The following is a 24,839-nucleotide window of genomic DNA, read 5'->3' on the forward strand; positions in this document are numbered from 1 at the left end:
TTATCTCTTAGCCGGCAGCTCCATCCATCTGCTCATTAATCCAATAAAAAAAAAAATATCAAACGAGCCTTCTGATTCCCAGTCCCCGGGGGCCCAACTACACAACTTGGAAATGACTCTTTAGTAAGTCTGATCAAGGGCTGGTTGTTCAGTGATTAGAAATCATGGCCTCTTCCTCCAGGCTGGGGGCTCGTAAACAACAGTTGGATGAGCTTTTTATTGGGGTCGACCCGAAAACCTAGAGGGATCCATTTCTTCCTAATTTACACCCATTTCAGTGGGGAGAACAGCGGGAGGCTGAGGGTTTGCTCTGGGAGACCCAGCGGCTCCCTCGGCTGCAGCAGGCAGGAAGTGAGGACGGGAGCACATATTGAGGTGCGCCCATGAGCTGCCCAAGCACAGTGATGGACAAAGTGCCTTACAGACCGGGCGTCACTACCAGGTCCAGGGCTGAGTGGGGGAGCAGAACCCCTTGTTTCCTCATTGAACTTCCCATAGTAGCAGCCAGTGAGAAAGGGGAATGTGGTCAGGGTTGAGCCTTGGAGAACATGGATGGGGCTGACCATCCAAAGACCCCTCAGTCAAAAGATGGTGGGTGGTAGGGAGGTTCAGCGAGAGTACCAAGTGGTTCCTTCATTGAACCATTCAATAAATATTTATTGAGGACCTACTACATGCCAGGCACAGGGACCTGATGGAGTCTGCCCTTAAAGATAGTATAGGCCAGTGGGGGAAGATGGTCCAATCTTGGGGGGAAAGTGAAGTCCAGAGTCAGAGAAGGTGTGGGTGCACCTGCTGAAGAGGAGCGGTGTGGGGGCCGGGGCCAGGCAGACCTCTCCCCCAGATCTGAGAACGGAAAAATCTTCGTCTTCTCAGAATCTCCGGGAATATGCTGCACATCTGGAAAAGCAACTTGCCGATTTAGCTGTGGCCTCCAAGCCCCCGTCTCTCTCCTTGCCCTCAAACTCTCATGTACTGGACATTGGCACCTAGGAACAGGAAGTCCTGGGAGAGACAAGACAGGACAAGATGGTAAAAGCCTCCTCTACTCCGAAAAGATGTATCTCCGCTTAAAGGGAGGCCCGCGTCTGGGGAAACACAAGCTCTGGCAGAAACAGGTCAGTGCATAAATCGCGAACGTACCTCCATCCCCAAGGTCTCCATAAAGCACAGCTTTTGCCAGCCACCTTCTCTAAGGTGGCAATTTATCTGTCATTTCCCAAGCTGCTGCTTCCTGGCAGGCCTCATAAATGTCCTTTGTGTCACCTAAATTTTCCCTCCTTCGCGAATAACACAAAATTGTGCGCGGCTGGGATTTACTCTCCTACCTCCTCGTAACTTTCCATCACCCGAAGGGGCGGGAACTCTGAACTCCAGGCGAAGTCCGATTCTCTCCCACAGTGACCCATCCCGTGCCTTTGGAGGTCAAACAAATGACCTCAAAATTCTAATGAGCATGATAGCGTAGAATAAATCTTCTGATGATTTCCCACGTGCCATCCTGAGGCCAGCTGTGTGAATTGTCAGTTTTGACTTAAATAACGAGCTGTCTGACTCCTTGTAATCACTCAGCAGGAGTTGGACGTTGAGCATCTCTGGGCCCACAAGGACTTTGGATATTGGTTTTTCCAAATATAGCAGTTGGTCAGTGTCTCAGTGTCCCTGACCACTCTGCTGCCCTTCACTCTCTTCAGTGACTGTTATTTGCTGGATATTGACGATGGACCAGACGCGATCTGGCATCTATCTCCTTTGCTGCTCACAGGGCTGCCGACCCAGTCGTCCCACCTTGCAGATGCTATTCTAGAAAGATAGCCTGAACCGTGGGCACAGACAGACCAGAACATGCTTGGACAGCATAGTGAAGAGGAGAGTGAACGATCAAGATGTGTTCCTTGGTATCGAAATCGTTCAGTAGGTTATGGTCTCTGATGGATAGAACGGTATTTAACACGGGAGCGCCGAGGACTAGTTTGCAACAACGACAACAAAAAAGAAAAACAGCAAAGAAAGAAAAAGGGTCTGGGCACCAGGAGTGCAACTGTCCCAAACAAACGAACGAACGCATTTTTGAAATACCTAGAGGGGCGCCTGGGGGGCTCAGTCGGTTAAGCGGCCGACTTCGGCTCAGGTCATGATCTCGCGGTCCACGAGTAACTGTCGGGGGGGGGGGGTATGGGGTGATGGTCTATGAGGGGGAGCACATCAAACCTATGTTAATAATAACGTTCCTCCGCTTAAGAATTTAGAGGAAATGTTCAAAGCTTACAAATGGCTTTCATAACCTGGGCTGTTGCCATGGCAGTGTTTTCAAAATGAGCCGGTCTTGAAGTTCCCCATGGTGGGAGGGGGTGGGAGGCAGTGGGGACAACAGACCGTGTCAAATGCCTCTTGCCCCGGTAGGGGTACCACCTCCGAAGGACACATCGATCACTGCACGGCATCTAGCCATGCCCGGGGCATCCCTCCCCAATCCAGGCCTTCTGAGCTGTAAGGCTGGGCTGGCTCCGACCCACTGAGCTATGGCCCCTGAACTTGGAAAACTAATCACCCCTCTGCCCCAAATCCTCAAAAGCCCACCTGAGCCCACTGACCTTGTGGATCTCGAGAACAGGGTCATGGAGCCGAATGCGCTTCAGCAGAGGGAGGGGGAAGCCTTCTGCCAACTTCTCTGGAGGTTGAGGCATAACATCGAGAGAGATTTGTTAATAAACAACAATTGTAAGGTAAGTTCCTCTCTGCCAACTCTATACACGGTATATTCCCATTTAATTATCAGCAAAGATTATGAGGTAGATAAGACTATTATTTCCATTTCACCGATAAGGAAATTGAGGCGCAGAGTGGCCAAGGAACCTGTGCGAGGTCAGAAACTGGCAGAGGTGGAATGTCAACCCAGGCAGGCTGCTATAGGAGCCTGAAATACCAGCCACGGTGCCGTATGGGAGGAGTGGCCGGGATGGGGCAGCACACGCTCATGCGAAGAAGCTAGCGGGCACCTGCTCTCTGCCCTCTGCCCCTGTCCTGCCCTCTGTGGCAGCCAAATGAAGCAGGTCCTTGTGGAAACAGTGTTTAGGGCTTTATGCTTTATTTTCTGATTAGGGAGTTGGCAATTGACTGGGAAATTCAGAGATGGGCCGCCTCGTGCCCTCTGTATTAACTTGGTCCTCTGTCTTTTGCCTGCCATTTCGGGGTGTAGGGGGCACGTCTGTGGGCCCCTCCTTCTCTCTCAGGAGGAGGTTTCCTGTGCTCCAAAGAGCTGCCTCAGTGTCCAAATTTCGCTAGAGCCTCGGAGGGAGATGAGGCCACCTCCAATAGGCCCATCTCACAGACGGGCCGCTGAAGCTCAGAGGAGAAATGACTAGTCCAAGGTCACTCAACCTGCAGGAGAGCCCTGTTTCCCATCTCCAAGTCCAGCTCCTTTCCCCCCAAGAGTATTGTCCTTGATTTGGAAAAATCCATAGTGATTCTTACCGTTGACCTGAGGGTAGAGGGTGTTGAGAATGTGGTAGTTGAGCAGCGCCTCCAACAGCTCCACCTGGTGGAGAACAGGAGAGATACAACTGTGACCACACGCGCCATTTTGCCTGGGCTCAGCTAATTCTCTACGTGCTGCCATGGCAAAAAAGACGGGAAAAAAGCAAATTTCACATAGATGGCTACATCATGCTACTATTTTATGAGATAAAACTATCTTGAGATGCACATTTCCGTGCGTGCAGAGGGATAGAAACATTTGAAAGATTACACACCCAACTGTCCTTCCTCAGAAAGAACATCAGGGTTTGGCTTAGCCTTATCTTTAGTATTAATTTTCTTTCTTTTTTTTTTTTTTTTTTTTTTTTTACAATTTAATTTTTCCTTCACAGAATGGTTTCCGGAATGAATTTTTTTTTTGGAAAAAATTTCAAAACGGAAGTTATGAAACCCAACTTTTAACATTCACCATGCGCCCGGTATAGGGCTCAGAGCATGACGTATACATCTGATTCAATCTTCACAATAACCCTTTGGAGTTGATATTACTGCCCCCATTTCACAGACAGGAAAACCGAGACCCACAGAATGAAAGTGACTTTCAGAAACTGAGCGGCAGGGGCCACATTTGAACCTGAACTTATCTGATTCTATCATTCTTGCTTTCTACATCCTCTGTTCTGGTAAGATGACTTTTTGTGAATCTTTACATTTGACGGTTCACCTCATAGAACATTTTTAATTTTTTTAATGTTTATTTATTTTTGAGAGAGAGGGAGAGGGAGAAACAGAGCATGAGCGGGGGAGGAGCAGAGAGCGAGGGAGACAGAATGAGAAGCAGGCTCCAGGCTCCGAGCTGTCAGCACAGAGCCCGACGCGGGGCTCCAACCCATGAACCGTGAGATCATGACCTGAGCCAGAGTTGGTCGCTTAACCGACTGAATCACCCAGGCGCCCCACCTCATGGAACACTTTTTCATGCCACGCACAGAAGCAATATTAGCGTGTCATTATTCCCTTCCTCCTTTGTTACGGAAAGAGGTCATCGTTTGGGGTCTTTGGGGGTAGCATCTCTCCCCACGGTTTATGTGCTTGTTTCTACTTGGTAAGTTCGTAAGGGAAGGTCTGGGCAGCAGAGGGCAGGGGGTGGCTGGCCAGAGGGGCCAGTGAGGGCGGGATGGTGTTTGCAGGTTAAAGCCTATCCATCTCCTGCTTGGCCTGAGGAGGAACTGCCGTCATCCTGTCTTCCCTCTTGTCAGAGACTTTTCCCTGATTACTTCTTCCCATACTGATGTTCCCACGGTCTTTCTTCCTTCAATATGGGGCCATCCATTTCACTGTTTGTTCCTCCTTGTGGAATCACCTCTTGGTTTAGCCCGCCCCGCAATCCATTCCTCTGGTTTTAATAACGGAGCTTCTATTTTCCCCTGGGGACCCCTCCTTTCCAGGCTCAGTCCCTACGGTTTGAGACCCCACATCCTGGCCCCAGGAGTCCAGATGAAACCCATGTTTGGTCAGTCGGCCTTGTCCAGTTTTTAACCACAGTGAGTGTCTAAAGAACGGCCACGTGATTCAGATTAATCCAATGAGAGCTAGCACCCGATATCTTGTATTGGGATGTAACTGCTCCTTGGCCCTATGTTTCAAGTCTTCGAGAACTTCTACCCTTTTCTAGGGCAGAAAGCAGCTCTTCTAATTTTTCTATTTTATTTTTTTTTCTATTGAAAAAATTTTATTTATTTATTTATTTATTTATTTATTTATTTTTGAGACAGAGAGAGACAGAGCATGAGCAGGAGAGGGGCAGAGAGAGAGGGAGACACAGAATCGGAAACAGGCTCCGGGCTCTGAGCGGTCAGCCCAGAGCCCGACGCGGGGCTTGAACTCACGGACCGTGAGATCATGACCTGAGCTGAAGTCGACACTCAACCGACTGAGCCACCCCAGGCGCCCCTAATTCTTCTATTTTCTACTGATGGGTGCCATAGCATTGCTTAGTAAATGCCTGAAATTAACTAATACCTTAAACATTTCATCAATAAAAACAATAAGAACTTACATTGAATACTCCAACTTTAGATTGTTTCAGTTCCACTTGTACCCTGTAACAAATCCGAGAAGATTCAGAGACGTGGTCATTATGCCCGTGGGAATTTCCACTCAAGTGATGTGGGGGTCCCCAGAAAGGAGGCACTGGCTTGAGAAGACACAGAGCCAAGGATGGGGTAAGGATGGGACTGAAAAAGATGATTAAATAACAAAACCCCCTTATTGTGATACCCCCTTATTGTGAAGGCTTGCCGAGGGGAGATGGGTCGTGTAGAGGAACTCAATCTTTATCTGATATTAGAATGTCAACAGAGCTGATGTTTAAAATTCACAGGCTAAACAAAAGCAGTATTAGTTAATTCTTTATTTACTATTACTTTTTTAACGTTTATTCATTTTTGAGAGAGAGAGAGAGAGAGAGAGAGAGACACGGAGTGTGAGCAGGGGAGGGGCGGAGAGAGATACACACAGAATCTGAAGCAGGCTCCCGGCTCTGAGCTGTCAGCACAGAGTCGGACGTGGGGCTCGAACGCACAAACCACAGATCCTGACCTGAGTCGAAGCTGGGCGCTCAACCGACTGAGCCACCCAGGCGCCCCATTTTTTAAAAAAATTTTTTCAAAAATTCTTTAGAAATTTGGAAGTAATGGGGATTAGGTGGGAAGGAAGTTTATGGAGGCAGGACCCATGGGGCAACAACTCATGTAAAATTTAAGTTTCCTTCCCCAGTCGTGGGCCCCAACGTTGAGCAGAGGCTCTGCTCACAGCCCCATCCCCAGCTACAGAGAATCAGCTAGAGGGTCCAGATGGACGAAGCCTAGTTGAGTGTCCCCATGTGGGCGGGAGGCTGACTTACTTTCCTGGCTTCAGGGCCCCAGTGATCTTGCTGGTGTTGAAGGTCAACATGGCAGACACGTTGGTAGCCTGGGAATTCCAGTAGAAGAAAACAGGTTTTTAAATTTTTTTTTTTTCAACGTTTATTTATTTTTGGGACACAGAGAGACAGAGCATGAACGGGGGAGGGGCAGAGAGAGAGGGAGACACAGAATCGGAAACAGGCTCCAGGCTCTGAGCCATCAGCCCAGAGCCCGACGCGGGGCTCGAACTCACGGACCGCGAGATCGTGACCTGGCTGAAGTCGGACGCTTAACCGACTGCGCCACCCAGGCACCCCGAAAACAGGTTTTTATATGAGAAAGGTTGTCCCCTATGGGAAGGACACCTATTAGTACCAACTGTTTCCTTTAAACAAACAGCTGAGCAAGTTAAAGCAGGAACTTGTCCACTAGACTGTAGGCTCCTAGAAGGCTCATCACAGGTACTCGATAAATGTTTGAACTTGGACTTGAACATTTTTTACTTGAAATTGCTGACTATGAATGCGTTTAAACTATGAACAGACTACCGCGAGAAGGTGTAGGGTGCCTGTCCCTGGATATCTCTAAAGGGATCGCTTTTAGCTATCTCAGGGCTAAGAATCAGCCCTAGTGGTGACAATAATAAAAAATAATAATGATAAAATTTTGTTTTAGTTTACAATATGTACAATATATTAAATGTACAATCCATGAAACAACACACTTGATAATTGTAACGATAATATCAAACTGCAGATACAGCATCTAGAAGCAATTACCCTTCCAGAAATCGGTGTGGTTGAGTTTCAGATCTGAAACAAGAGAGCAAAGTTCTCCATCCGGTGGGCAGGTACCCAAAAGGACTCAGAATCCCTTCTCTCTTGGACAGGAGAAAGGAGAGACCACTCTCAATATTTAACTCAGAGGGACTTTAATAGAGGGAATTGGTTATGCAAGTGATGCAATTGACAAGAAGCCAAAAAAAAAAAAAAAAAGTTAGAGGGCTGACTCAGAGACTAGCAAAGGCAGAAAGCTGCTTCTACCCCAGGACTAGAAGAACCGAAGGAGGAATTGGGGTTATGAAAGCCACCGCCGAGGAGAAATAGTCAATGCCCGAGTCTCTGTCCAGAATCGAAAGAGGAAGAAATATTCTGGCTTCTTCCTTCCTCCCACCTGTAGCCTCTTGATGGTACATTCCATTGGCTGACCTCGCCTGAAACCAGGGTTCATGGGCGCCTGGGACATGTCTTCAGGGGTCAGATATAGATGCAGAGTAAACAGGTCAAAGACCCCCTCCACCCTCCTTCTAACAATAGCCCAGTCTCACTTAGTGGGAGACACATACATTAAACAAATAAACCTGCCAACAACTATATACGTATCTTTATAATTGCTATGCAATTATAATAATAGGGTGCTTTAAGGAAAAAAAATGACAGGGGGCCTAAGGTGGGTCAAGGGTAAGGGGTAATCAAGAAAGGTCTCTCTGAGGAGTGAGATTTGAGATCTGAAGGAATTAACCAGGTGGTGAGTAGGGGGAAGAGCGTGCAGAAAAAGGGAACAGCATTTGCAAAGGCTTTGAACCTTACCACACCGAGCCTGAACACAGGCTCCCTGACGGAGCTGGGCAGGAGCACAAAGCCTTCAATCTCCATCTGGGGGGTCAAGGACAGATTCCCAGGGCTGAGGTTCAGGAATGGGGCTGAGGCCATTGTTCCCTGGAGCTCCAAGTTCATGTTGGGGTACATTCTGGCTAACTGGGGGGACAGAATGAGGAGATTATGCCAAGAGAAGGAAATATGCAAGTTTGCCAAGGGCGCCCCAAAGGGAGTCAGGTAAAGCTGAGAATGCTTTTTGATTGATTTTATTTTCACAAAATAATGCTCTGTTCTTCTTTCTCTTAATGGGTCACCTGGAGATCTTTCCTGTCATCAGACATCTGGAGTCTGCATCATGTATCTTGTGGCTGTACTGGGTCCATTGTGCGTGGGTCTGTAACTGATCTAACCACAGTGAAAAGCAGGTGGTTTCCAAGGTTTCGCCATGATAACGATCACCCCTGTGTGTACCTTTGGCTATTTTGGGGAGGTGGGTGAAAGACGCTCCTAGAAGTGGAATTGCTGAGTCAAAGGGCAGGGAGGGATATTTTTCAAGCTCTTGACAAGTATTGTCAAACTGTCCTCCAGAAAGGTCGGGCCAATTTTCTCATGCCCCATCCCTCCTGGGGCGTGAGGTGAGAGACCTATTGCGTCTCGGGCCCTCCCTGCACCCGGTGAAACTGTGCACGCGGAGACCAGACCCCCCCCCCCGCCCGCCCTCCGTTTTTGAAATATGACCAGACTAGATGGCACAGTTTCACCAGTGCTCACGGTTTTCTGTTTAACTGGAATTTAATTGGGGGGCAAGACTCGTTCCTTTTTAGGGGAAAGAACAACAGTCCCTGTGAGCCTTTTTTGTTATGCAAATATAAAACCTGCATCCTACAGTAAAAGGGAGATATTTAGAAGGTTGGGGAGGTAAAAGGCTTTACTGAGAAGCTGGGCTGAGTTGCATCTGCCACATCGTCGAGGCTGATGTAAGCAGGAAGTGGGAGGGGAAGAGTTTGCTCCTCTTTCTAGGGCTAAAAGGATGTTGGAGCCACCGAGGGCTCTCCAAATCTGACAACTTGGTACCCTGATAAGCGGTTCCGGAGCTCAAGAGAGAGAAGGAGCCTATGGGGGGCACCTTATGGAAGGATGCGACCCAGGCACTGCAGGACCTTAAGTTTAAAAACTTTCCCATTATAACCCCCTCAGCCACCTGCAAGGCTTCTCCAAGGCCTGTTCAACACTCCTGACTGTCTGAGCTGTGTCTTGCGGGGGGCTGGGAAGGTGGGGGAGAGGACAGGCGGATTGCTGTCGGGTTAGATGAGACGCCGCGCACAGTGAGATTTAGCCCCACGATGACAGAGTCGCGAGGATAGTCCCTGCAGCACTGATGTAACCATGAGTGCAAACAACCCCCGGGGTCCCTCAGGGGAGACGGGCTAAGCTACAGAAGTCCACCGGATGGCAGGCTGGATACCCAATGGAAACAAGAGTGAGGAAGCTCCTTATCTACCTCGACGGAATGATCTCCCAGGCCAGTAAGGCGAAAAAGGAAGGTACAAAATCACGTGTGTGGTACGTTTCTGTTTGTGTAAAAAAATGGAAAAGACTCACGGCGTTTGTTTGGATCCACACGGAACATCCCCAGAAGGATATGTACTGGGGGTGGGCACGGGGGGGTTCGGGGCCAGGAGCAGATGGGAAAATTTTCCACTCTAGAACCTTTTATGTGTTTGGAATGTGGAGCTATGAGAATTTAGTGTGGTTATAAACAAATTTCTTATTTACTGTTAGGGTGCCTGGTCCCTCACGTGCCCGCTGTAATTATTAATGTCATTAACAATGATGTTATTATTAATGATGTTATTAATCAGGGTGCATTTGGCAGGACGTGTTGGCATTCTTCGGGATTCTCAGATACCATCGGTAAAAGACCGGGCCACCTGTGGCCCCACGAGACATGGGGCTCCGGCGTCTGTCGTTTGGGCTTTGGAGAGAAGCCCCCAAGCCTCCAGAACGCAGCACCGCCCCCGCTGGGGGCTTCACTGCTGGCCTTGGTCAGCTGAGAGAAACCCCCGGAGGCTAGTGAGCCTGGTCTGCACCTGCCCAGGGCTGAGAGAAGGCTTACCCGGGGCGCGAAGGGGCGGAAGGACTTGGTGGTCAGCCGGATAGTAGAGCCAGAAGGAACCTGCAGCAAAGAGACACGGTTTTAGGGTCCTCCCGCTGGAGCTGAAGGTATAAGAATAAGGAGGTGTGGCGGGGGGGGGGGAGATGTTCAAGACGGTAGTTTCTTGACTGCCTGTGTTACTATGGCAACAGTCGCCGGGGGGGGGGGGGGGGGGGTCCCCGCCGCTCTCCTTGGGACACAGGCGACATGCGGTGTCCTGAGTGAGGGTGCGATCTGCAGTCACAAAGATGTAATAGGTATGGTTCCCGGCTTTGTTACTGTGTGGTCTCAGGCCATTCCCTTCACCTCTCTGAGCCTCAACTTCCTCATCTGTAGCATGGGCATAATAGTAGTCCCTGCTTATCAGGTCATCGTGAGGGCTAAATGGGACAGTGTGAACAACACACCTCGCCCAAGGCCCAGCATAACTATTATAAAACACAGCTCTTCTGGGGCGCCTGGGTGGCGCAGTCGGTTAAGCGTCCGACTTCAGCTCAGGTCACGATCTCGCGGTCCGTGAGTTCGAGCCCGGCGTCGGGCTCTGGGCTGATGGCTCGGAGCCTCGAGCCTGTTTCCGATTCTGTGTCTCCCTCTCTCTCTGCCCCTCCCCCATTCATGCTCTGTCTCTCTCTGTCCCAAAAATAAATAAACGTTGAAAAAAAAAACCAAACACAGCTATTCTGATCCGATCCACTAAAAAAAAGGGACTGCACCACAGGCAGGGTGGGTTACTCAAATATGATAACAGAAGTCAAAGGCCTGTGTGCATGTGTGAGAAATCAATGAAAAGACAAAAAGCCACACCCGCCACCCGCCACACGGCCCCCATCTACCATCAGAGCCGGCTGGACCTTCCAGGCCGGCCCGCACTCTGTGCTTCCCTCATCATCCCGATGCTGTTCACGAGGCCTCAGCTTTACAAAAAGCGACGAGAAATAATTTTCTGAGACCCAGAAATACTAAAGAAACTCGAGAATTATTAAAGATGTCATCCATGGTAAGATTTAAGATTCCTGACAAAAAGTCCCATTTAAGACAAGTGTTTTAAAGGTAAGTCCTAGGAAGACTTTGTCTTTCTTTCTACCATGAATCACTAGATCACGGACCTTTTTCACTTTGGCTACAAGGAAGCTCCCAGAGAGATGTTTTATTAAAAAAAAATCAACTTAGGGGCACAGTGTTTTCTTTAATTGTACTTTACTTGTAACTTGGTCTTAATTTCCTATTCCATGTAATTATATGCATTTATCGGGGTATTTACTATCCTGCCTCATTTACTAAATTTTTTTCAGTTTTTTTTTTTTTTAAACCTCCGCAACCAAGCATGAGAGAAAATATGAATTAGAACAACAGGTCTAGACTGGGGCAAAAGTAAAACACAGACAAGGAAGCCACAGGCTTTCACAGTTCTAAGGGAGAAAGAATTTTGACTTGAGCTTTCTGGCGGCCAAAGAGAAAAGGGAAATTGTGCCAATTTGTATATTTCCTTGTCTTAATCTTTTTTCACGACAGCTTCCCATTTCACTGATGTAAATGGGGTAGAAAGGAAAGAAGGAAGAAGGACAGGTTACACTGTCACTCGTGAGTGCTATTCTGCCACCACCCTCACCATGTCATCTGTGATGGTGAAGTTCAGGTGCCCTGCCTCGTGATAAACCCGACTGGCTGTGTTGAAGACATAATCAGAGATGGCAAAGTAGACCATTCGGTTGTGCTCCTCAGGAAGACTCATGACAGGAGCAAGGAAGGTGACTGGGGAATAGCGATCGCGGTTAAAAATTTCACCCTGGAAAGAGAAATAGGATGCATTTGAACTTTTCAAAGTCCGTCTCAGAGCTGGACGGCTGAGCTAGGCAATCGCTCGCATAGACTGATGCGGGGGCACTGGCGAGAGTCACTGCCTGAAACTCTACCACGAAAGGCGTTTTCCTAAGGGTCCAGAATCCCTTAATGACAAGCTCCCCAGCTTTGGCATATTAACCCATAGTACCCTCTACACCACCGTCTACACCACCTAGCCGGGTTCTGATTGACCTCACCTGCATGGTGGTCAAGATGAAGGAAGGGAAGAGCGTGGGTTTCAAGGTCTAAGGGTTGTAAGATGCCTGTTGGAACTCTGGCTCTTGAAACCCTCCCCATCACTCCATATCGCCCTGCCCTGAACACAGTGGGCACCGCTGGGGAGATGGGGCCAGATCTGAAGCCGGAGAGACAGGAGGCCCCGCGTGAGGGCCGGCCCTGAGGGCATGCGACCCTGGGGCGCAGCCCACCCCAGCCCCTCCTCTGGGCCTCTCACCTTAAACATCACGTCCAGCATTTGGGCTGTTGCCCGAGGGGCTTCCGTTAAACTGTAATCGATGCCAGCGAAACTGTCGATCTCTGTTGTGACTGTGAACCAGGAGAGGGGCGGAATCAGGAGCCAGGTGATGGGGGACCTGATTGACCCACACCCTTGTAACTTTCTTCATGGCTCCTTGCCCCTCTGCCCCCAGACCTTCTACCCAGCCCAGCCCCACAGCAAAGAGCTGCTTTTCCAAGAAAGAGATGACATGGTTCTATTGTCCCACTGGTGGATTAGCCATGAAGAGGGTAGTATGCTCAGCCTGGGGCCCGAATGGGTTCCAGGGTTACACACGTGCGCGCGCGCACGGGGGAGGGGCAGAAGGAGAGAATCCCAAGCAGGCTTCGCCCTCAGCACAGAGCCCGATGCGGAGCTCAATCCCATGGCCCTGAGATCATGACCTAAGCCGAAATCAAGAGTCAGACACTCAACCAACTGAGCCACCCAGGCGCCCCTGCATGTGTATATCTATATTTGCATATACAAAAGAAAATTTGCATATACAAAACCTAAACAGAGGTTACCTCTTGGGAGAAAACTGGGGGAGAAAAGGGGACTTAGAATGATTACTTTCCACGTTTCTGTCCCGTTTAATGTTTTACGAGGTATGTATATGCGCGAGTATCCCAGGGACGGGTGGGATGGCCTACCTGGCAGAGTTTGGAGATACGGCTGTAGGTCAGAGGCCACCGATTTCTGGATCCTTTCGCAAATCTGAAAAACACGGGAGGAGAAGCCTGAGCGGGTCCCCCGGCTTTGGTCTGCCATCGTGCTAATCGCTTTAGTCACGGCCTTTCACGTATTTGCTCATTGACCAACGATTCTACAAAAACGTATCAGTGCTTACCATGTGCCGTGCGTCAGGAAACAGAAACAATCAAAAACATGTAGGTCCCATGTGGACCTCAATAGGGTCCAACTGGATCTGTCAAAGTAGTTCCCGGGGTTGGACACCTGAGCTGGGTGGTCCGTGACCCAGCCTGGTGAGGGGACGTCGGCCGGAGGCACTTCCTGAAATACTACCTCGAAAGATACTTTCCTTTGGGAGGTGTTGGCCTCCCAGAATTTAGAATTGAATAGCAGAACTAGACCGTCGGGAATGTATGTTCCCAAACCAGTTTGCCATACATGCTCTTGTAATCGCTCAAATTATTTATTATGTAAACCCACAAAATGTGGCTGAGAAACCCAAAGATAAATGCCTTGGAAAGGTGAGCTGCTTAAAGCAAATGCTGAGAGAACCAGGAGACGTTCTTGGTGTGAACAGGAAAAAGCTTAGGAGGAAAAAAAGTCATAAAAATCTAGAAGGATTCTGCACTGGGATTGCTTTGCAAAGGTCTTCCAATTCTCATTGTGGTTAGAGAAATCGGAGCCGGAACTTGGGGCAGATCAATGTTTTATGCAAGAAAGACGAAGTCCATTGTCAATCAGTCAAGAGACTATTTTCATTTTGTTTGTTTTAATGTTTTACTCAGTGTTTTGAGAGAGAGAAAACGTGAGCGGGGGAGAGGCAGAGAGAGAGGAGGACAGAGGATCCGAAGCGAGCTCTGTGCTGACAGCTCGGAGCCCGGAGCCTGTTTCGGATTCTGTGTCTCCCTCTCTCTGACCCTCCCCCCGTTCATGCTCTATCTCTCTCTGTCTCAAAGATAAATAAACGTTAAAAAAAAAATTAAAAGAAAAAAAGGATCCATGCATATAGGAAGGAGAGGAACATGGCGGGGTGGGCTCTGAGAGCATGGGGTGGGGCCCTGGCCTTGTGTGGGGGTTGCAGGTGCCTTCCTTCAAGAGGTGACATTTTAAGGGCAGGCTAAAGGGTGAGCAGACATAAATCAGGCACAAGGTTGTGGGGAAGGAACTACGCTGGGGGCAGGGCAGGCAAGAGGTGAGATCGTAGCCTCCCTTTGTAGCTGGCTCAGTTTGGGGAGAGGACCTTGGCATCAGGTTGCTGCCAAAAAGCAAAGAAAGGTGTGGTGAACAATAGTCATGGTTGATTTCACGGGAACAAGGAAACGCTGCTGGCCTCACTGGAGCCTGTCCCCTTCTTGGTTTTCCTTCAGACAAAGGCCCATCGGATCTTCCTAAAGGCCCCCCTGGATGCCCCACCCCCCGGAGGGGACCTGCACGATGGGGGGAGCGAAGGCCCTTGGGCCCTCAGGCCCAGACCTGTAGTAGGGCCTCCCAGGGAGGCGGGGTAAGGGTGTAGTATGTGAGCTGAGCAAACCTGGGTTCAAATCCTGTTCGGTCCCCCCGCTGGCTGTGTGACCTTTGAAGAATCTTTCCCTGCTTTCGAGTCCTCACACACAGGATCCAGTGACAAGGCCAATCCCTGTTTCCCAGGGATTTTGGGGGGACTAGGGAATGAGACAGTGCGTATATATGGCCCAGAGAGCAAACATGTAGAAAGTGCTTATTCTTTTTTGTTGTTGTTGTTAAATTTTTTTTTAGCGTTTATTTAATTTTGAGACAGAGAGAGACAGAGCATGAGCGGGGGAGGGTCAGAGAGAGGGAGACACAGAATCTGAAACAGGCTCCAGGCTCTGAGCCGTCACCACAGGGCCCGACGCGGGGCTCGAACTCACGGACCGCGAGATCATGACCTGAGCCGAAGTCGGCCGCTTAACCGACTGAGCCACCCAGGCGCCCCAGTAAGTGCTTATTCTTAACCCTGTTGGTCAGATACCATATCCCTTCCTGAGTGAGGAATTTGAAAGGTCCTGTATCAGGCTCTTAGTTTTCCTTGGAAGAAGGAGATTTCTGAAGACCCATAAAGGTCAGGGGTCAGGTGAGATCTCCATCTTTCACGAGACACCCAGCCCCTGTGAGGCCTTTGGTACAAGATGCTCCATGTTCTAGGAAGTTCGAAACCCCACCTAGCTCCTCACTAGCAAGGTGACCACCGGGCAAGTTATTCTACCTCTCAGAGCCTCTTCTATCAAATGTAGAAAACAGCACCTTCTTCAAAGGTTGTGGTTGGGACTCAATGGCATATCAATGGTTCAGTGCTTAGCACACTACCTCTGGCCAAACCACAGGCTCAGTAAATAGCTGCCATTGCTATAAATAAGAATAATTAGGGGCGCCTGTGTGGCTCAGTCAGTTAAGCGTCTTCGGCTCAGGTCATGATCTCACAGTTTGTGAGTTCGAGCCCCGCGTCGGGCTCTGTGCTGACAGCTCGGAGCCTGGATCCTGCTTCGGATTCTGTGTCCCCCTCTGTCTCTGTCCCTCCCCCACTCATGCTCTGTCTCTGTCTTTCCCTCTCTCAAAAATGAATAAATGTTTAAAAAAATTTAAAACAAGAATAATTATACAGTGATATATTCGGTTCACATTATATTAACTGATCAAAACAATAATTAATAAATTACCATGACAATTATTATATCAACGCTACTTGTTATGTATTACTATATTATATAATATTACTAGTCATTATTTGCACCCACACTGCGGAAGAATACTGTGTCCTATTCAGAAAGCCATGGCATGCTGGAAATGGGGCCCACAAGGAGGTTAGCATATGTCCCCAGCTCACCTACACCCCAGGACTCCAGAAAAAGGAAAGGAACAGAATCCAGTTTGCCATTCCCATCTGTGGGGTCTCTCTGCTATTCCCACTTCAACCACCAGGGGGCACTCAAAACAAGACCAGGGGCACCTGGATGGCTCAGTTGGTTAAATGGCCAACTCTTGATTTCGGCTCAGGGCATGATCTCATAGTTCGTGGGTTCGAGCGTCGCATCGGGCTCCACACTGACAGTGCAGAACCTGCCTAGGATTCTCTCTGTCCCTCTCTCTCTCTGCCCCTCCTGTGCTCTCCTTCTTTCAAAATAAATAAATAAACTTATGAAACAAGACCGGACGTTGGACCAAGTGGAGTGTGAGTGTGTGTGTGTGTGTGTGTGTGTGTGTCTGTGTTTTCCTCTTTCCTCCTTCATTACTTTCTCCCTTCTCAAGCACAATCGTTGCTACAGACACAGCTCCACATTCATAATACCTCAGGAATTTTGGGGATGAAATGAGTGTTTAACGTGAAACCTCTTTGTTTTAGCCAGAGGTTTCAAAATTTGGAGATTTCACGTAATTTTTTTTTTTTTTTAATGGGAAAAACCGACACTCTGTGGCTGCCTTCCCGTCCAAGGCAGGCGCTCAGGAACACCCGGTTCTCACGTTCCCCAAGTTTCCTACCTGCTGTCTGCAGGCACCCAAGTGTTAATTTCCTTTTTGGCCTTATGGAGTGCAGGGCAATGAGGGTGGGGGGGAGCACGCCCTGAGCAAGGTCAAGCAGAGAGAAGGGGAGGAGTCTCTGTTCGGTCCCTGCTGTTTTACCATTGGCTGAACTTCTTACCATTCTCTGCCTGACCACACCCACTTGGAGTCCAGAGACCCACATTTTGCCCCAGCCTGACTGCACACTGGCTCCAAGTCCTTTCTGGGCCTTGGGCTTAAGTATGTCTGGGCCAGCCCTCCTGACCATCTAGGACCAGAACTCGGTGAGGAATCACACCTCACCCTTGCATGGCACGGCGGGATACCAGCCGCGTGGACATTCCTACCTTGTTTTCCAACGCTTTGCGTAACTTGGACTCAATCTGGTTGTCGAAGAGATTCAACAGCCACCTGGGGAGAGGAGCACAAAGGATGGTCAGCTGTGTTCCGCCGAATGCAGGGGCAGTGAGGCAGCAGAGGGGCCAGGCCAGTCTCCAACGGAGCCCTCTCAACCCGTCTCGGTGCCCTGCTGTGTGACAGAATTCTGGACAGGATGGACATCCAGAGTCCCCAGCTCCCAGTATGTTCACTGATTCAGCGCATCTGGTCTCCCAGCCCCCTGCTGCACCCCGATCAGGTTCAGTAGATTTGGAGGAGAGGCTTGAGAATCCATGTATTTCTAAACAAGGAAACTGAGACTCAAAGAGATGTACTCAAGCACTTGTATATTGTCCGCACCCTCTCCTTTGGCCAAAGGCCCTTGTGTTCTTCCAATAATCAGATTTCACTCCCTTGATGGTGGTCCCCACCAGCATTCCTGGCTTGAAACTACCTCTGTTCATCTCAGCAGGGTCCTCCAAGGAATGACCTCTAAGTGCCTGTGATGTGCCTGTGCATGACGCCTGGACACTTATGCTTATCAGAAGCCAGGCTTCGGGCTGGGTGGATCTCGGGCTGCACCCAGGGATCAAGTTGGCCAGGGTTCCGATGATGACCTACCCCAAATCTCCCGACACGTCCACCTCTACATCTTGAATGTGGCTGCTGCAGCTGGTGGCACTGACGGTGGGCCTCCCAGAGAGCTCTCTGCCCAAGAGAAGGTTGACTGAAATGGTAATGCCCTTGACCTCCACATCAAGGGAGCCGTGTAGTTTCCTGGAGGAAATGAGAGAAGCAGTCATTGATTCCTAGACTAAGATCAGCCACCATCTGGGGGGAAAATAGGAAGCTCAATTCTTACCCCAAAATAAATGGAGCTGGATCAAAACTTTAATTACAAAAATTATTACAAAGTAAAGATTTATTACAAATAAGACCACAAATGATCAGGAAGAAAGACTGGGTCTAGTTATTTATGGGAAGGAGTGGGCAAAAGCCTTTCTAGGTAGGATCCAAGTCTCAAAAGCCATAAAGGAAATGGTTAATAAACTGGCCAGCATAGAAAATTAAAACTTCAGTGAACAAAAAAACCTTCCGTATTAAAGGAAAAAAAAAAAAAATCTCATGGTGAGCCAGCCGAAGAGCTAATTTCCGTAACATATGAGCTCATTTCCTTAATACGCAAAGAACAGGCTTATACAAATTAATAAGGAAAGGACAAAACAACCCAAGAGAAGAAAAAAGGGATCAAAGATCTCAAACAGGAAGTTCAATTGCAAATAAGCATATGAAAAGTTATTAAAAATGAAAATAAAATGATGCCAGTTTTTACCTATCAGATTGGTGAACGTTTTTGAAGCTTGTGAAGGTAACGGGTAAACAGAAGTCCCAGACACCGTGGTTGGGAGAGCATATCTGGTTGGGAGACTGGTGGGATCCATCCTAACACACGCAATCTTTGGCCTAGAGATTTTGTTTCTAGAACTTTACTCTGTGGCTCTTCCTGCCAAGTTATATGCGTGGGGCAGCTCACAGAAGCATCATGGGTAATAGCAGAAGGTGATGAACAATCTAAATGTCAACTGGTGGGGCACAGGTTCAACAAGCCGTGGGCATCTATGCCATGCGGCCTTTAAAAAGAGTGAGGGCTAATGTGGTCTCTCTATACAATGAAATAGTACTCATCAATAAAAAGGAAGAAAGCACTGGGACGCCTGGGGGGCTCAGTCGGTTGAGCGTCCAACTTCGGCTCAGATCATGATCTCGCGGTCCGTGGGTTGGAGCCCCGTGTCGGGCTCTGTGCTGACAGCTCGGAGCCTGGAGCCTGCTTCGGGTTCTGTGTCTCCCTCTCTCTCTGCCCCGCCACCTCGTGTGCTATCTCTCTCTCTCAAAAGTAAAAAAAAAAAAAACATTAAAAACATTTAAAAAAAGGAATAAAGCCCTGATGCATGCTATGTTGTGGACAAACCTCAAAAACATGATGGTAATATATGCCAGATACAAAATGTCCCATGTCGATATCATTCCAATTGTATGAAATGTCCCCAGTAGGCAAACCAGAGAGATCTAGTTCAGATTGGTGGTTGCCTGGGGCCGGGGGAGGAGGCAATGGGCCGTGACTGCTTAATGGGCCTGGAGTTTATCTCGTGGGGGGATGAAAACGTTCTGGAACTAGATGGAGGTGGTGGTGGCACAACGTTGGGAATGTACCAAATGTCACTGGATTGTTCACTTTAAAATGGTTACTTGTACGCTATGTGAATTTCACCTCAAAAAATATTACATTAAAAAAGGTAAAAAAAAAAAAAAAGAATGAGGTAGATTTTCATATGCTCATACAGAAAGATCTTTGAGATCTTTAACTGAAGAAAGCCAGGACAGAAGAGCACGGCTCGATTCCTTTCATGGAAGTGAATAAATGTGACTTGTCTACTGAGCGTCTTTCTAAAGCCCCGCTGTCCAGTAGAAATATAATGTGAGTCCCGTAGGTAATTAAAACATTTCTAGTAGCCACATTTAAAAAGGCGAAATGGAAGAGGTAAAATTAATTTTAACAGCATATATTATCATTTCAACATAGAACAACATAAAAATCATTCATGGGATTTCTTATGTTCTTTCTTGTACCGAATCCTCAAATCTGGTGTTTCACACTTACAGCAGATCTCAACTGGTACCAGCCGCTTTTCTTTTCTTCTTCTTCTTTTTCAAAAGTTTACTTATTGGGGTGCCTGGGTGGCGCAGTCGGTTAAGCGTCCGACTTCAGCCAGGTCACGATCTCGCGGCCCGTGAGTTCGAGCCCCACGTCGGGCTCTGGGCTGATGATGGCTCGGAGCCTGGAGCCTGTTTCCGATTCTGAGTCTCCCTCTCTCTCTGCCCCTCCCCCGTTCATGCTCTGTCTCTCTCTGTCCCAAAAATAAATAAACGTTGAAAAAAAAAATCTTAAAAGTTTACTTATTTATTTTGAGAGACAGAGACAGTGCGAGTGGGGGTGGGGCGGAGAGAGAGGGAGACAGAGAATCCCAAGCAGCCTCCTGGCCAGCGCAGAGCCCGGTGCGGGGCTCGAACTCACGAAACTGTGAGATCATGACCTGAGCCAAAACCAAGAGTCAGACGCCCAACCGACAGAACTACCCAGGCGCCCTTGGCTGTTTTTCAGGTACTCTGGAAAGACACGTGGCTAGAAGCTACCATATTGGACAGCGCAGGTCTAAAGTATCAATACAGTCAGGTCGTCCAGAAGAGACTGGTCAACCTTCCTGTTATGGGCTGAATTGTGTGTCCCCACCCCAAATTCAAATGTTGAAGGCTTGAATCCCAGGACCTCGGAATGTGACTACATTTGAGACAGAGCCTTTGAAGAGGTGATGATATTAAAATGAAGCCATTAGGGGGATGCTTGACTGATTCAGTCCCTGGAGCGTGCAGCTCTTGATCTAAGGGTTGTGAGTTCCAGCCCCATGTTGGGTGTAGAGATTACTTAAAAAAATAAACTTAAAAAAAAAAAAGAGGCCATTAGGGTGGGCCCGAATCCGATGTGACTGGTGTGCTCATAGGAAAAGCACACACTGAAAAGAGGACACAGAGGGACACCCGGAGGGACCACCATGTGAGGACACAGCCAGAGGGTCACCGTCTGCAAGCTAAGGAGAGAGGCCCCGGGAGAAAGTAGGCCTGCTGACACCTTGATCTTGGACTTCCGGCCTCCGGAAGGGTTGTTTAAGCCACCTAGTCTGTGCTATTTCATTATGGCAGCCCAAGTAGACTCATCCACCTTCCATCCAAGGACCTTGGAGGTCGGAGAACAGTTCAAAGAGCCAGAGATTTGTGCCCCTGGGAGCTGCCCTTGACCGACAGCAAATAAGGAAGAAGGGGTCGTAATGGCTGAGCTGGGGTAACTCAGAGGTTTGCTCTGCCTGCATGGCTTCCAGAAGTCCCCAGGAGGGCTGAACTCCCATCAGCTGCCAGGCTGACTTCCTTTCCTGCCTCCCTTCTCCACCCCCACGGACCGCTTCCTTCGGTCATTTCCCAGGTAAAGTACTTGCACTTGAATTCTAGCCTTGGGGTCTGCTCCTGGGGCAAGCAAACCGAAAAGAAACAGCATTCTCTCATTCAGCTCGCCCATCACCCCACCAGGAAAGCTTAAGTCTTAACCAAGAGCCAGGGCTCAGGCCCCTGTGGGCTCCTTTCATCTACCCAGTGGCCTTTCTGATGAGCCGGGAATGCCTTGGGCCCAAGAAGGATGGGAGAAAGACCAAAGCCAAGGTCCCAAGAGCCTGGGAGCAGAGTCTACTTACACGAAAGATTTGCGCACCTTCCATTCGCTCTGGACTCTGATGAAGGAGTCAGAGATGGTGAAACTCAGGCCCTGGCCGGGAAGGGGTGTCAGAGTGGAGCCGGGCAGCTCACAGCTGTGGATCTGCAGGCTGAGGAGAGAGAGGCACGGAGTGCCATGTCAGCCCCAGCTTGGGTCCCTCCTCAGCAGGGCTCTTGCTCCGATCTCCACCACCCCCTACCCCCACCCTTGGCGGGCAGAACTTGCTTCGGGCAGGTGTGTGGCTCCCCCTGACTGTGCGGCCATGCTAAGCGCGTTCCATCCCTTATGTCACTTAGGCCTCTCAAAGGGGGACAGCACTGTCCTCGTTCCCTTGTTACAGAGGGGGAAATAGAACCTCTTGAAAGGGCCGCACTTGCCCAGAGTCACGCAGCTGGGATCAGAGCCCATGAATCTCGTGGTCCTGGGTAGGATCTGGAATTGGGCCCACAGGCACACCCCTTGGCGTTTTGCAGCTCCCTTGACAGATCCGGGTTGAGGGATCAGATCCAGGGAAGGCTGGGGCCAGCCTCAAGAAAAGACACAGAGTGCTGGGAGAAGCAAACCAAGACGACACATATCGTGGGGCCGTCAGTGGGAAAACAATGGTCGTTTCATTTTATTTGCCCGGCACGTAGTAGGTGCTCAATAAATGTTTGCTGATGGACTGAATAAAAGAAAGAATGAAGCCATCAGTGGTAGCGGGCAGGGAGGGGGTGATGAGCTGTGACTGGATTGCCCTCCTCCATTGGCTGTGCCTCAACAAGCATTTCATGCCCTTTTTTGGCATCAGCTGCTCATGTCTAATGATCCTCTGAAGGCTCAGCTCCAATGCTGGCTCCTCTGGGAAGCCTTCCTTGACTCCCCCGGATGTACAACCCTCAGCTCTAAGAGCTGGGCTAATGTCTTTATTTATTTATTATTATTTTTTTTCAACGTTTATTTATTTTTGGGACAGAGAGAGACAGAGCCTGAACGGGGGGAGGGGGGGGGCAGAGAGAGAGGGAGACACAGAATCGGAAACAGGCTCCAGGCTCCGAGCCATCATCAGCCCAGAGCCCGACGCGGGGCTCGAACCCACGGGCCGCGAGATCGTGACCTGGCTGAAGTCGGACGCTTAACCGACTGCGCCACCCAGGCGCCCCTAATGTCTTTAAAGTTCAAGGTCTATCTTCCCTTCCAGACTACATCCAGGGGCCCGACTGGAGCCTAGATTATCACAGAGTCATTTCCATTTTACAGATAAGGGAACTGAGGCTCAGGTCACACAGCTGGCGGGTCTTCTTTGATATTTATTGGATGAATGAATGAATGGGGGAACCCAACTCCTCCCCAGGACCTCCCTCTGAATGCTGCAGTGAACTCTCCCACTGCTGCCCCAGGGAGGTCCTGGGGTTCTCCTTCCCCTGCTGACCCCCACCCCTCCCCACCCTCTCAGGGCCCCTGCAGAAGGAAGGTCCCACCTATGGAACTCGTAGTGCCCACGGCCGAAGGGCTTGATCTTGAAGTCCCCGGTGAAGTCAGGCAGCGTGATTCCGAGCAGTTCCTCCCGCAGGGTCACCAATCCCTCGTGGGCCACTGTGGACAGGAAAAAGCTATGAGTCAGCCTGGCCTGCCTGCCTGCCTCCCCTCTAATCCCTTCAGTGGCTCCCACCTGCTCTAGGGAGACAGGCCGACTTCCTTGTAAGTATTAATGACAGTTACGGAATCTTGAGCCCCTGTTGCGTACCACGTGACTTCAGGAAACAGGAGCATCCCCCCGTTTCACGTGGTGCTGTTATGTGGGTGCCCAGCTGATGGGTGAGGAAACTGTCTTTGTCAGCAACCCCACCAGGGGAGGAGTGCTGTGGGTGTGGGTGGGTGGTCCTCTGTCCTGTCCTTCCCGGCATCTAGCCTGTGCTAGATGTAAAGACTTAGGGACGGAATCCCGGCATGGATGTCTTTCTAGCTGGCTGACCTTGAGCAAGCCTTCAGCCTTCACTTTCAACGTTTATTTATTTTTGGGACAGAGAGAGACAGAGCATGAACGGGGGAGGGGCAGAGAGAGAGGGAGACACAGAATCGGAAACAGGCTCCAGGCTCGGAGCCATCAGCCCAGAGCCCGACGCGGGGCTCGAACTCCCGGACCGCGAGATCGTGACCTGGCTGAAGTCGGACGCTTAACCGACTGCGCCACCCAGGCGCCCCTGACTTAGGGTTTCAAAACACACAGCATTTACCAGGCCCCTTTGTTCGGGTACACGAGGGACCCAGGGTTCTGTCCTCAAGGACGGCATGTGTGCACAGAGGACCAGTGGTCTTCCCTTTTTCCAGCTGCACTCCTGTCTCTAGTGAGTGCGTGTGCCAGGCCGTCTGCCAGAACGCTACCCCTCGTCCCTGGTTAATTCCCACTCACCTTTTGTGCCCCCCCAACCTCCTCCAAGAAGCCTTCCCTGATTTCCTTTTCTCGTCTCCCAGCAGCCCTGCCTGAGGGAACATTATCACCCCCTTTAACAGAAAAGGCAATTGAGGCTCCATGAATGTGAGGACAGCCGTGCGGTGACTGCGGGGACTGGTGTATAAATACCTCAGCACCCTGGCCCTTGGATGGGTTAATTTTGACGCTTGGCTTCAGCAAAGCAGTCCTATTTCTCATTCTTTTAAGAGTGAGCTATGACATAGATACAAGGCATTGCCGGGTAATTCTTAAATGTTCGTATACGCCACCCAGAGCACATTCCCAGCACCCGGCGGGCTCCCTCCCGTCCCCTCCGGGTCACTGTCTTTCTCTGGAGGCAACCGCCATTCTGACTTCTGGATTTAAGACAGAGGTTGCCAAGCGCTACCAAGAACTTTCCAGGGGACTTGTCCCAGTCACCTCTCCTGTCCTTACACACCTCTCCTGTCCCCCGGCTGCCTTTCCTTTCTCATCTCATGTTCCCACTCTCCTGTGCTGTTTCCTGGCATCCTCCCCCAAATCAACTGCTTGCTCTAAATCCTTATCCCCGTTGGCTAGTGGGGAGACCCCTGGCTCAGACCAATAACGTGCCCGAGTGGCACAGCAGGTGGGTGACAAGGCCTGGCCTCGGCTCGCCGCCCCGAGGGAGAGCACCCCGTTGGTGTCCTCCACCGTTCCCAGAGCAGCCTGGTGCCCAGCGGGTCCCCAGTCCAGCCAACAGCGGCAGCTTCTTACCGTACTCTAGTCCCTTGTCAGTGATCCTGGCGACCAGGCCGGGGTTGGCACCCAGGGCCTCAGGGGAGGATGTAAGCAGCAACCTCAGCAGCAGAGAGGGCAGGGCCCCGGCCAAGGCCCTCATCCTGGATTCCCAGTGGAGTGGCCCAGGCCGGGTCCGGCTCCCATATAGCAGGAGGGCTGGGGCAGGGGTGGCTCCCGAGTGGGGGCGGGTTCCTGGGATCCGGTTCGGGGCAACGGGAATGGGAGGTACAGAGACTGGAACCGGCTTGCAACATTGCTGGGGTCATG

At 50.0% G+C, this 24,839-nt stretch overlaps 1 protein-coding gene across 1 annotated transcript; it reads right to left on the reverse strand.

The window, feature by feature from the left end:
• Positions 1-632: 632 nt before the first annotated feature.
• Positions 633-24,718, reverse strand: LOC122496285 (lipopolysaccharide-binding protein-like). Its single transcript, XM_043602394.1, has 15 exons — positions 24,549-24,718; positions 22,840-22,954; positions 21,360-21,488; positions 17,683-17,838; positions 17,031-17,094; positions 13,128-13,191; positions 12,433-12,524; positions 11,746-11,922; positions 10,098-10,157; positions 7,973-8,140; positions 6,383-6,450; positions 5,537-5,579; positions 3,475-3,538; positions 2,595-2,671; positions 633-1,005 (listed from the first exon to the last, which is right to left on the reverse strand). Exons 1-15 carry the CDS (start codon positions 24,670-24,672, stop codon positions 961-963), a joined length of 1,446 nt encoding a protein of 481 aa, XP_043458329.1. The 5' UTR covers positions 24,673-24,718; the 3' UTR covers positions 633-960.
• Positions 24,719-24,839: the final 121 nt, after the last annotated feature.

Source organism: Prionailurus bengalensis, chromosome A3 (genome assembly GCF_016509475.1).
Source record: "Prionailurus bengalensis isolate Pbe53 chromosome A3, Fcat_Pben_1.1_paternal_pri, whole genome shotgun sequence".
NCBI lineage: Eukaryota > Metazoa > Chordata > Mammalia > Carnivora > Felidae > Prionailurus > Prionailurus bengalensis.

What these genes read in the sequence shown, in the direction of transcription:
- LOC122496285 (XM_043602394.1), bottom strand. Translation starts at nt 24,672, where the DNA reads ATGAGGGCCTTGGCCGGGGCCCTGCCCTCTCTGCTGCTGAGGTTGCTG. An exon ending in GTATCTCCAAACTCTGCCAG is followed by an intron (nt 12,525 to 13,127) that starts GTAGGCCATCCC and finishes CCTGGTTCACAG; the next exon opens with TCACAACAGAGATCGACAGT. An exon ending in CTGTGTTCAGGCTCGGTGTG is followed by an intron (nt 6,451 to 7,972) that starts GTAAGGTTCAAA and finishes TGGAATTCCCAG; the next exon opens with GCTACCAACGTGTCTGCCAT.